Source organism: Leptonychotes weddellii, chromosome 6 (genome assembly GCF_054177405.1).
Source record: "Leptonychotes weddellii isolate Sample4059 chromosome 6, ASM5417740v2, whole genome shotgun sequence".
Taxonomy (NCBI): domain Eukaryota; kingdom Metazoa; phylum Chordata; class Mammalia; order Carnivora; family Phocidae; genus Leptonychotes; species Leptonychotes weddellii.
Genome location: NC_138374.1, coordinates 4,315,454 through 4,327,636, shown reverse-complemented (window position 1 = coordinate 4,327,636; position 12,183 = coordinate 4,315,454). Strand labels below are relative to the sequence as shown.

Sequence of the window (12,183 nt, the reverse complement as noted above, 5' to 3'; positions counted from 1 at the left end):
AGGGGGGCTTGGAATTTTGGTGGAGGAAGGTTGGGGAGAACTATCCTCAAAGAAGGCAGTGGGGTCACTTTTGAGAATAAAGGGGAAGGGGGACAAGGGTTTGAGGAAAGGGTGGAGTTCTGTTAGGAACTCAGCCTGGGCAGGGCTGAGGGCGCAGGGGGAGCTGGGTACTCTGAAGACGGAGTCTTTTTCCTTGTTATTTCATCCCCCTGAGTTTTTGTTTTTGTTTTTGTTTTCCCTTTTGGAAAAAATGCTCATCAGAGTTCCGTCCAACTCTGACTCAAGTGTTAAAACATTTCTTCCCCCAAATGACTATACTCCATCTACTGATACTCATTTTAAGGGTCCAGTCTGTTGAAAGATAAGGAGACTATTACAGCAGAGATGGGAGACAAGACATTGGGCTCAGAAAGAAAAGAACAGTGATTAAAATATGGGCCTTCCTGCACAAATTGTAATGCTTTTTATAAAAGCAAAATTGAGAGAAATTACATGAAGCTTCATCTGATTTTCTTAGAAGTCCTGAAACTCACAAGTGCTAAAGAATTACAATATTAACAGAAAGAAAGGCTATTAAAATTAAAGGGGATTTGGAAAGAACTATCATCTTTTTTTTTTATTCCTTTTCATTGTAAGAGATGAGCCAAGATGTTTTTTTAAAATTCAGCATCTCTGCTTTTATTATCACAGTAATGCAGTTCACTGTGATAACATTAATGCTTCCTCCCAAATCACAGTGTTACTCCTCCAAGACAAGTGTCTTCTACATTCAGAGCCTTGGGCAATCCAACCCCCCTCCCCGCACCCCTCCCAAGGGAGGAGCAAAAGCTCCCTGACTCTGCAGAAGCTACCCACCCACATCTGCTGCAGGAACACAGGAAGAAGGGCTGTAGGTCCTGTGGATGCGGGCTGTGCTGGGAAGCCCGCCCACACGGCTGTGTTTCTGAGCCTGATGCTCTTTCTCCATGACTCCCGTGGTTTGGGTCAAGATTGAGCTGGGTGGCTTCTGTGCTGTCCCAGCCTCATGAAGCCTGGTTTCTGGACAGCTGCCTCCTAACCAGCAGTCTTTGCAAAATGTCAGTGTGGAAATCGGCCTAGACTCTCAGCAAACTAAGTATAGTTAGGGAGGGCAGAAGGGGTGTGCATGCGCTGAGACAGTTTGCTTCTTCATCATGAACACATCTGAGTCATGCTTGCAACCATATTCGCTGACGGAAAGACTTTTTCTTTAAGGTGCTGTTACCAAAAAGTTTGTCACATCTACAGAGAGCGGCACGTGTTTAAAATTGTGAGGAAAAATTGTGAAAATCGCTTAGCTGAGAGGCAGATGGTTCTGGCTGATGGAAGCAAGAACAAGCAGGTTAGTGTTTTCCACCCTGAGGATTCCCATCCCCAGCCCCCCCAGCTGTCCCTGCAGCCATGGGGTGGGGGAGCTTCTGAAAGGTACCTGGGATCCCCACTACCTGTACTCCTCCAACCTCAATCAGAAATCTCTGGGGAAGGGGGAGAGGGGCAGGGGGCACACAGGCTGGCTGAGGAGCTGGCCTCTACCCTCTAGAAGCCCTGAATCACCCCCTGAACCGCCATGAGGTCGCCCAGCACTTCTTAAGGGCAGTTACTTTTAAGGGAAGAGGACTATATTGCAATGGAGGGACTCTTCCTCTTGCCCTTTGTTAAATTGTTCCACAAATTGGTTGTTTTACATAAAATTTGAAATTACAATTTGACAGATCTAAAGCCACACCAAGAATAAATGGCTGACACAAGATGGTACCCTTAATTCCAAAGTCCAAATCTTTCCCTCCGTCAAATCCTTAGCCCCAATCCACCGCCCTCCTCCTTCTCTCCACCACCAAAAGTGGAGGGGAGGCGGGCAATAGGATTGAAACTTTGGTTTGTTAAATTAATTTAAATGTATTTGCTTTGAGGATCCACAAAGCCAAGGCGGAAACCAATTTCAATGAGACTGGTTCTATTACAGCAGGCGCTGAATTTCGTAGCGATGGGACCCATCTCCGAACCTTGATCACCAGAGAATTTTCCTTTCTCCGCGCTGGCAGGTGGCAAGAACTTGGAGTCCTGGAGGCTGGCGCTCTTTCCAGGCACCCAGCCTTGGGGCACCACGCGCACGGGGTGGGTGGGTGGGTGGGGGGGGTGGAGGGGAGAGAGCCCGTAGAGCCGGTGGGGAATAGGGAGGCCAGGAGCCAGGGGCTTTGGGGAACCGGGGGGAGCCGGAGGTAGGGGGAGACGCAGCCCGGGAGAACCGCGAGCTTGGGGGAGCCGGGGTAACCGCGCTGGCTCATGGGGTGTGGCGCACACAGACGTCCCGGTCTTTCCGGAGTCCCAGGAAAGCCAATGGAGGGTTTTGCTAATCCCTGCACCCCGTGGCGGAGGCCACTGCGGGAACACGCCAGGCAGGGTTTCGGAAAAAAAGAGGCTTCGCTGGACAGCTGGGGCGGCCCGAGCTTCCAGCGTCTGTACTCTCTCAGGGGTCTGGTCCGCCTTCGCGCATTAATTGCGCGGGGACTCCGTATGACTCCAGTGCCACTGTCTTGGCCCAGCCAGGCCTGGCCTTGGGCACTCGCGTCCTTCACCGTGCTGCCTCTCCTCGTGGCCCCAGCCCATCGACGTCCGTGGGCTTCATCGAGACTCCTTACCCAGCGCAGCGGCCCTCTGCTCCCTTCCCGGTGGCCCCAACCACACAGTGGCCCTGGGTGGTGAGAGATTCCGCAAGGCAGGGTCCCCCATGGGCGAGCAAAGGTGACGTGCGTTCCACTGGGGGCCTGCGGGAGACGTGATACCTGCGCGAGGGTCCAGGACAGCCGAGACTCCTGGGCCCTAGAGGCCAGATGAGGCCGGGATCGGTGAGATTCCTGGGGACTCTGGTCTCGGGCGCAGGCGGCACCGAGTGGGGGAATCACTGGGGCGGCGTGTCTGGCTCTCGGCCGGCCCAGGGCGGGGCGGAAAGCTGACCTCGGGGCGGGGACCGAGACAACACTCTCACAACGCTGTCGGGGGAGGGGGCTCGTCACCCACACTCACCCCGGGCTGGGGCCCCGACGGCATTTAAAGGGCGGAGGGCGGGGCCCGGCGGGCCGCACCCCGGAGCTGCTGGCGGCCACGCTGGATGGGGCGCCCATGAGCTTCGGCGCCGAGCCTCCCGGCCAGGCCCGGGAACGACTGGACATGGCCTCGTACTGCGACGGCTCGGGTGTGTGCCCGGCCCCGCACAGCCAGGCCCGGGCAGCCGCGCCCCCGGCGGGCTACGCGCTCGGGGATCTGGGCGCGGCGGGCGCCGGCCAGCGCCTGTGGCTGAACCCGCCCGCTCTCAGCCCCGCGCCCTATGCGCCCTGCCCCGGGGCTGCGCCGCCCTACGCCGCCCCGGGCTACGCTGCCCCTGGCCCCCTCCTCGGCGCCCCGGGCGGCCTGGCGGGCGCCGACCTCGCGTGGCTGAGCCTCTCGGGCCAGCAGGAGCTGCTGCGGCTGGTGCGGCCGCCCTACTCGTACTCGGCGCTCATCGCCATGGCCATCCAGAGCGCGCCGCTGCGGAAGCTGACCCTCAGCCAGATCTACCAGTACGTGGCCGGCAACTTCCCCTTCTACAAGCGCAGCAAGGCAGGCTGGCAGAACTCCATCCGCCACAACCTGTCGCTCAACGACTGCTTCAAGAAGGTGCCCCGCGAGGAGGACGACCCAGGTGAAAAGGGCGCGCCCGGTTGCCCCGTCCAGGACTCCGCGGATTCCCGCAGCCCGGCTGCTGGCACTCTAGGACTCGGGGCGGCCTGGGGCAACCCAGCCCCTCCCGCACTGCACAGCTCGGGGTACTGAGGCGGGAGGAGAGGGAGGAGGAGAGACGTGCTGGGCAGCGGCCAGGCCCCGAGACGACCCAGGGACCCGCAGACCCTGATTTCAGGTCTAGGACTCTGTGAGTCTCGAAATCTCTGTGCGCTCCCGCGGAGGAAGAACCGGGAGAGCGGGTCAGCTGGGCGACCTTTGGGGTTACTTCTCTGGGCTTCAGTGTCCTTTGCTGTTAAACGGGGAGGACAGTGGCTACCCCAAGAACTGGTAAAGCCAGTGAGATGCCGCTTCGAGAAGCGCAGGAGACAACCCAGAGGCCAAGCACGGTCCGCTGGGCTCCACCGGCAGCGTGACTGCCACAGTCCAGGTGGCTGTGCATCCCGTAGGCTTTCTCCCTGGCCTTGAACTTAGAGGGGCTCGGTATTCTTGGTTGTTGCCCTTCCCCGGCCTTTCTGGGATGTCCACATTCTTCCCGGTCTGGCTGTGGAGGCCCTCCCAGGTACAAACTTCAAGGTTTAGGGTGGGAGTGAGGACTAATGGCGGGACCGGTGGGGGAATCTTCTTGAAGTTGACCTCCATTCGTCATGTTCACACCATGGTCGGTCAAACCCCATATTCTTTGAGCTGAGCCCTCTCTTCTTGCGCAGGCAAAGGCAATTACTGGACCCTGGACCCAAACTGCGAGAAGATGTTCGACAACGGGAACTTCCGACGGAAGAGGAAGAGGAGAGGAGAGGTGGGCGCCGCTGCTCCCTCGGGAGCCAGGAGCCCGGGAGGAGCCAAGGCACCCGAGCTGGAGCCCCTTGGCGCGGCCGCCCCGGACCTGCAGGCCCCGCCGTCCCCGCCGGCGCCCGACGCCGCCGCCTGCTTCTCCAGTTTCACCTCGGCCATGGGGGCCCTGGCTGGCGGCCTCGGGACCTTCCCCGCGGGCCTGGCGGGGGACTTTTCTTTCGGGAGACCGACGACGGTCGCCGCCCAAGGGCCCCAGGCCCCAGGCCCCGCACCCGGCTTCGGCGCTAGCCATCAGAGGGCGGCCACCGGCTTCCGCGTGGGCCACTTCCTCTACAGTCGGGAAGGGACCGAAGTTTGAGGGGAGGCGGGGATTGTCCCAAGTGCTGTCCAGAGGTACTGAGCTCCAGCCCGGATTCTCGCCTGCTCGGCGCCACAGAGTCGGTGGAGTGGAGGGAGCGCAGAGCCCTCCGGAGTCGCTGCACAGAACTGACTGAGTTGAGCGCGTCTCAGCCCCCCGCCCCCCGTGGCCCACCTGTCCTGCCTCACCCAGGTGACCATTCATATGGAGCCAATGGGCCGCTCCCTGCACCACCGGTTTTTCCAGTTCCTCTGGACCTTGGACCTATGCTCTGCCCGGATCCGCCTTCAAGGGGTGACAGGCTGGCACCCAGACCCAGCTTTTTCGAGGGGAGCCTGGCCTATTCCAAAAAGACTTCTAGGGGCTTGTGAGAGGGCAGCCCGCGTGCTACCCGCCGCCCATTTCCTCCTCCAGCCCAGCCTGGTCCACCTGGAGGCTCAGGGTCTTCCCTCGGTGCTCTAGGGAAGTCCCAGGGGGGTCAGCGGCAGCCCCATGGGGCCAGGTAGCTTGTCTTCACCCTCACCGGGAGTGTGGCACCGAGGGGGACCTGGGACTCCAGGGACTGGGACTGGAACGGGTGTAGGAGGGACTTTCTTGTGGCTGCAGATGCTGGTGATAGAAGGAAGGAGGGCTGCCAGAGGCCAGGGGATAGCAGCTCCTTTCCCTGTTGGTGCCTGGCCCTATTGACCTTGTCCTAGGACCAGGTGCCTCAGGGAACCACAGGAGCAGGGCCTGGCACCCCAGAGTCACAGGATGGGCTCCGGTTTGCTCCCCACCCCATTCACACTCACACCCTGTGCACTCTTGCTCCTTAACCCCCAGTTTGGGCCCAAGCTGCCCCTTGCATGCAGAGGGAAGCAGCAGGTTCCTGTGTCCATGTAAGCCCTCCCTCTTAGTTTGTATTTACCCAGAAGGTTCCCTTTGGAGTCCACAGCCATCGGGAGGAGAAAGTTCGGCCCTGGTACCAAACTTAGGCCCTCTCCAAGTTTCTGGTGGCTTAGGGGCACCAGTCATTTCAGGGTGCTTGGTGGGCTCACCCTCTTTCCCTGTACCCAGGGACTCCAGAGAGGCTCCTTCTCTGGAAGAGCACAGGGAGAGAAGAGTTAACCTGGGGGGGAGCAGTGGGCAGATTAGCGAGCCAGCCAGAACCCCAGCCTCCACTAGCCAGGGCCACCGTGAGGGCAGCTTTTCCATGCCTAATTTAGAATCCCAGTGCTGGTGCTGGAAAGGAATGGTTGACCTTGTGTCTGTTCCTCGGAGCTGACCAGCAGCAGTCCTGATGAACAGTGGGGTGTGTGTGTGTGAGAGAGAGAGAAGAGGAGAGAAGAGGTGAGCGGCTGGAGACATGGATAGGGCAAACCAAGAGTTGGGGTGAATTTGGACCCTGGGGCATGTGTCACTGAGGCTTCCAGGTGGCAGCCACAAACTTGCTCACTTCTCAACATCGCAAGACATCTCACTGCTACTGACCCGCAGGAAGAAGGTAAGCAGCGGGCTAGTTCTGTTTGTGATACAATGTTGCCCAGCCAGACTTACAGCCAAGGCAAAATCTCTTTTGGAGAAACACTCCCCAAATGTAATATGATTAAAGAAGGCCAGAAAAGAGAAAGAAAATCCTTACCTTACAAACAAAAGAACTTTATCTCAAGCCTATTTTAATAAACTACGATGCTAAAAAGAAATAGCAATATATGGAACTTGAGTGTACACGCTGTTTTATACATGCACTATTCCCAGAATCCCCACCAGAGACTCTGAGTTTGCAGGAAACTTAGAAAGAGATTTTTTTTTAAAAAAAGTTTGACAACATTGGGAAAATGCAATGTACAATTTGACAATCAATGGAGCTTTCAGAAAATTGGCTGAGAAATACATATGTAAGCACTGGGTATCCTACCTAGCTGCGTGACTGCTAGAAATTGGGGCAAAGCTGGTCTTTTTCCTTCCAACAAACGGTTTTCTGTTTAAAATGAGGGGAAAAAAACCTTCAGAAATATTTTTCAGTTTTTGGTTCGTTTGACTCAAAATCAGTTTTTGGTCTTTGAAAATTGTTCATCTGTATTCAAGCTTTATACAATTAATAGGTCATTGTATAATCAAATAGATGGAATCTTTGTGAGAAATGCACAATTACAAATAATTCTAGCCCCGTGGGGCATTCAGAAATCAGAATCCACCTCTCCTTGGTGACAATCCAAGTATCTGGAGGTCTTTCACAAGGGGTGGGAGGTGGGGGTGGGGGGAGGGTCAGCCCAAATGCAGTTTCCGGGCCTTGGCACAATCAGCTTGGGAGCCCCTTGTTACCCCAAAGAGGTGTTTTCCCAGAGAAAGGAAACTTGTACTGAAATCACAATAAATAAACAGAGCAGAGCAGGTTGTAGTCAGTTTATAATTAAATCCTTTCTTCTGTCAGGACTCATCGAACTTGATCATGGTTCTAAAAGCAAGCTGCCCCTGGGCCACTGAAGGGTCAACTCCTCTTCCTCAGATGGGGAGCTGCTGCCCGGAGGCCAGGAGAACCCCCTCACCTGGGGACTTGGGGTCCTATCGCGGTGCTCAGGCCCCATCTTCTCCACCTCTCTGCCCCTTCGGTCTTTAAAGTAAAGAAGCCTATGGAAAATTCCAAAATACTTAAAAAATAACTGTACTTTGCCAAAGAAGTACCTCTGCCTGATGTGGTGGGAACATGATGGAATGTCATTGGAATACGCTGCTCTTTGTCTGAATAAACATTTTGGTGCTAAATAGTTGCAAATATAGAAACAATGTGTCTCCAATTCAGAAGGGAAAGACAACTAAAATTACCAGGATATCAGGTTATTAGAATTCTTTCTGATGCTGGACAGCAGTGGAAATTTTCAGGTCATTGAAAACCAAAGAGTGTAATAATGTAATAAATTATAATCTCCCCCAGGAACATGTTAGTCCTCGGTGGAGAGGAATCCCCAGGCAAAGAACGATCCATGATGAAAACTCAAAAATATGTTAAAAGTATTTTTAAAAGTGTATGTAACTAGTGTTTTAAAAGGTGAGCACTGGATTTCAAGATACGAGCTTACATTTCACATATTGATTAAACATTGAGTACGTTTATTTATGACGGACAGAAGTCTTGCATTTTAACAATGCTGCCCTGGCAAATAAATGTCCAACTTTCAGTCTTTAATTTCCTAAGTGTATCCGCTGCAATCAAGTGGCAAAAGGAAATAACATTACAGTAATTATTATAACTCTTCAGTGAAGCGGGAAACTGAAGTTCATTGTCATTGTGCCGATAGAAAAGCTGAGCCAGTGGGCTAAGTGTTCTCCTGAAGCTCATCTAATGGGAGCTAGAAAGGACTCTTGATAGACATGCAATCTTCCTCTGGCCCATACTCAGAAACGCATCTTCATATGCACATATCCGCACACACAAACACCATCATAGTGCCACGCTGTGGCTAGGATTCGCAAGAGAAAAGCCATGGATCACAGCACTTACGCAAAGGCATAATATTTTCAACTAATACTGTGAGAATATCACATTTGCATTCAGGATTTGACTTCAGATGGGGAGGAACACGTACGAATATCACAGACTGCGGTAGGGGTCAAGTCGCATACATCCGAATAAAATGCAGTGCTTTGAATAAACTTTTACAGGTGCCAGACAGGTACCGTGCTTTGTGTTCATCCTTGCAGGGAATCACCCCGGCCCGTTGCTGCTTTCCCAGGACCTCCTTCCAGTGGGGGAGACAGAGATGAAGGAGCAATTACAGCCTGCATCTTGGTTATTTGGCTCCAAAATGATGACTTTGTGATCAAGTCAAAAAGCCATTTCATTTGCAAACACACAATTAGTGCATTTTGTCTTTAAATACACCTCACTGTGTTTGCCACACTCTGCTAACTCAGGATGTGTTTGTTTGATTTCTCGGTTTTATAACTTCACTGTGATTGAGGCCAGGAGTTGAGCCCTGCCCCAGGCTGGAACCGGTCCAGTCCACTCCTTTCTCTGCAGCATCATTCAGGAGCCTTAACATAAAACCTGTCCTCTTCCTAGAAGATCTACCGTCTGATAGTGACAAGAGACAGCAACTGTTGTGACCAGAGCTGGTCCTTCCTCAGGGCTCCTGGAGATGAATTTCTTTTGTGCATCCCTGCTTCCATTAGTTGAAATTTGGGAAACTCTGCCTCTTCTAATCTAATATAAAATATAACATTATTAATATAACATTATTATATAACATTATTCAAGGTAAATTGCCTGGCACCTGCAATAAATTGACTTCTTTCTTTGATCAGCTATCATTGGTGATGGAACACAAAGAACGTGCAATATCTTTAGTATCACTCAGCTCACAGAGGGTAAATGAAAAGTATATCAAATTGGATTTTCATTTAAAAAATCAGAATTGTACCCCTGTTTTAATATAGGGCAGATTGAACTGATGAATCATTAAGGCTTTCTCTACCCCTAAGAATCACCCAACCATCCATCAGACATCGATTGATCATCGAGGTGACAAGGACTTTGTTAACTGCTTAACGGACATTATCTCATGAGGCCCCCACAACCACCCAATGAGACAAGTATTATTATGTCCATTTTACTGATATGGAAACTGACCCATTAAGTGACTTATTTCCCAGAGGCTGCAGATAACACCGGGCAGAGTCATCAGGAACCTGCCTACCCTCTGCCCCTGACTTATCTGCCTATCACTTCATCCTTCAGGTTCCAGAAGGATCTCACTTTTCAAGAATCTTTCCCTGGCATCCAAAGTCAGAGTTAGGTGTCCTTCTGTTCTGCTCTTGCAGCTCCTGGATGGTCTGCATCACCATCACCCCTCCCACCCCGGATTATAATCTTTGTGGGGAGCAGCCTGCCTGCCAGTGTAGACATCCAGGTGGTAGCAGTTGAGTGAATAAATGAATGAATGAGTGAGTGAATGAGTATGTGAGTGGGTGTAGTTGTACCCTAAGCTTTCCATACACTCTCCTTCTCATCATAGGACCCCCCCACACACACCCACTGTCCCCTATGACAGGCCAGATTCCTCCATACATAGGGTCAGGTCTTTTTCTGGATCCTCCAGATGCAAAAATGACTGAGACAGAACCCTGGGGACAACTGCCATTATGCAGAGTGACCCATGCTGGAGGGCTAAGTGCAGAGGAGGCGTGGAGCTGGGGGCATGTGGGTAAGAAAGTTCAGACTCCAGTAAGGTTTGGTTAGTCCACATGAGCTTCACACTTGGATCATGAAAGCCATCAGAACAACACCAATGATGTTCCAGAGAATGAAGCAGACGCTCGGTGGCCACCCCTTGATGAGAGGTTAACCACATAGTCCTTTATTGGAGGGATGATTCCATATATGCCAGTGACACCCAGGCATTTTCCAGGCCACTCTTCCCTTCCACCTCTGCTCTCCCCCGAGTGAAGTCCCCTTGTCCAAAACAAGGCTTAGCGCCCGAAGTGGCAGGAAGAATCTGAGACAGGAATTGTATCATGCTTCTGGGTTCCTTCCACAGGGTCTGGGCTTAACAAGACTGAAAGATGGGGAGAGGTAAAGAATGTGTGTGCAATAGATAATTTTCACTGTCTACTTCTGGAAGTGTTCAGAGGTCTGCCTGACTCCCGGCCCCTAATCCATTGCAGCAATCCATCACTGTGGCTGGCCCACACATGTGCACGCACCAGTGGTTTGGCTCTGCCTAAGGCGTACATTAACTTCTGCACCTGAACCAAACCACCTGCTCCTTTGATTGGACCTCACTTTACTGGGTCCACTTTACTCCAGGAAGCCTGAGGGCAGGTCAGTGTAGGGGGAGATGGACTTCAAGAGTGAGTAGAATTAATACTTTAATGAAAGGTTTCTGTTTCAGGATTCTTGAAAAGTATGGTGCTTAATTCTCTATGCTGTCTTTTTTTTTTTTTTTTGTGGTCCTGAGTGGAACAGGACTGCTTCATTGCTTTATTTACATCCCCTCCTTTATTCCTGCTAAAAAGAATAAATCACATCATATATTTTAATTGGGGACTATTCAAAACAATTGGTCACATTCAACAGAACATCATAAGAAAGAAATTATACAAAAAGGAAGGAAGGAAAAACTTTTAAACAGTCATTTGTTATAAAATTCTTTTTTTGAGATATAATTGACATGTAACTATATTAGTTTCAGGTGTATAACATATGATTCAATATCTGTGTATATTGTGAAATGATCAGTGCAGTAAGTCTGGTTCCCATCCATCACCTCATATGGTTAACATTTTCCTCCTGTGATGAGAACTTTTAAGATCTACTCTCTTAGCAACTTTCAAATATACAATACAGTATCATTAACTACAGTCACCATGATGTACATTACATTCCCATAGATTATTTTATTAGCTGGAAGTTTGTAGTTTTTAACACCTTTATGCAATTCTTCAGAGATTTATTGCCCCCAAACTGTTTTTTGGGGGGGTCATTTACTATTGCTTTAATTTTTTCTGCTGTGCCCTGGTTGGTATCTATAATGAATGAAAGATATTTAAGAGACATACGAAATATAAGAATCCACATCAATAACACGTTTTTATTAACAAGATTTCTTTTCCATCATTGCCAGGAATATTTCTTCATTTCCAGGGTTTGAGCATGTGAGTCTGTTAGTACACATAACCATAATTATGCATTTATTGCAGGCACAAAATTAAAATGAGATTTATAACAGGAAAAGGTCATACATTTTCAAGCAACTAGAAAGATGGATGTTACCACATTCTTCTGACCTCTCAGGAGAGACCCCACTCTTCAGCTCAGATTTCACATGGGATCATTCACACAGCAAACTCAAACCTCCCTTGATAGCCTAATGGGGCATCCTCAGTCAAAAGGACTGTCAGCATAAGCGAATGTAGAAAGACGGGCCTTTGCTGAGACAGATCGTCCAGCTCCCCACCTGCTGGACCAGGCTTTCACCAAACCAGACACAGTGCTGTGGCCATTGTGAAATGGACACACTGAGTTTAGAGGTGACCAAGTCTAATGCTTTATAAATGCTACCACATTCACAGACTGAGTGAAGTCTCCATGAGAGAGTAAAAGCGTAGAGCCGGGCTTTTGAATTTAGAGGTGCAGAGTCCTGCAGTTGAAATGAAGCCAGCTGAGATGCACCGGCCGGGGCACGAGTGAAGGTCGTGGTGGTGACCTTCTGTCGAGGCCTCTGTGAACAGGGGCTTCATAGACACTATGGTTACTAAAGGTTCATACGCAGGGGAGGTATTGTTAACTAAGCTTTACAAATGAGAGCACTAAGGCT

General features: G+C 51.1%; 1 protein-coding gene across 1 annotated transcript; it reads left to right on the top strand.

Moving 5' to 3' along the window:
* Positions 1 to 3,186: 3,186 nt before the first annotated feature.
* Positions 3,187 to 4,888, top strand: FOXI2 (forkhead box I2). Its single transcript, XM_081823109.1, has 2 exons — positions 3,187 to 3,697; positions 4,446 to 4,888. Exons 1-2 carry the CDS (start codon positions 3,187 to 3,189, stop codon positions 4,886 to 4,888), a joined length of 954 nt encoding a protein of 317 aa, XP_081679235.1.
* The last annotated feature ends 7,295 nt before the right edge of the window (positions 4,889 to 12,183 follow it).

Excerpts from the sequence above, each read along its gene's own strand:
- FOXI2 (XM_081823109.1), top strand. The coding sequence starts at position 3,187 with ATGGCCTCGTACTGCGACGGCTCGGGTGTGTGCCCGGCCCCGCACAGC. Across the intron at positions 3,698-4,445 it reads CCGCGAGGAGGACGACCCAG|GCAAAGGCAATTACTGGACC; the intron begins GTGAAAAGGGCG and ends CTTCTTGCGCAG.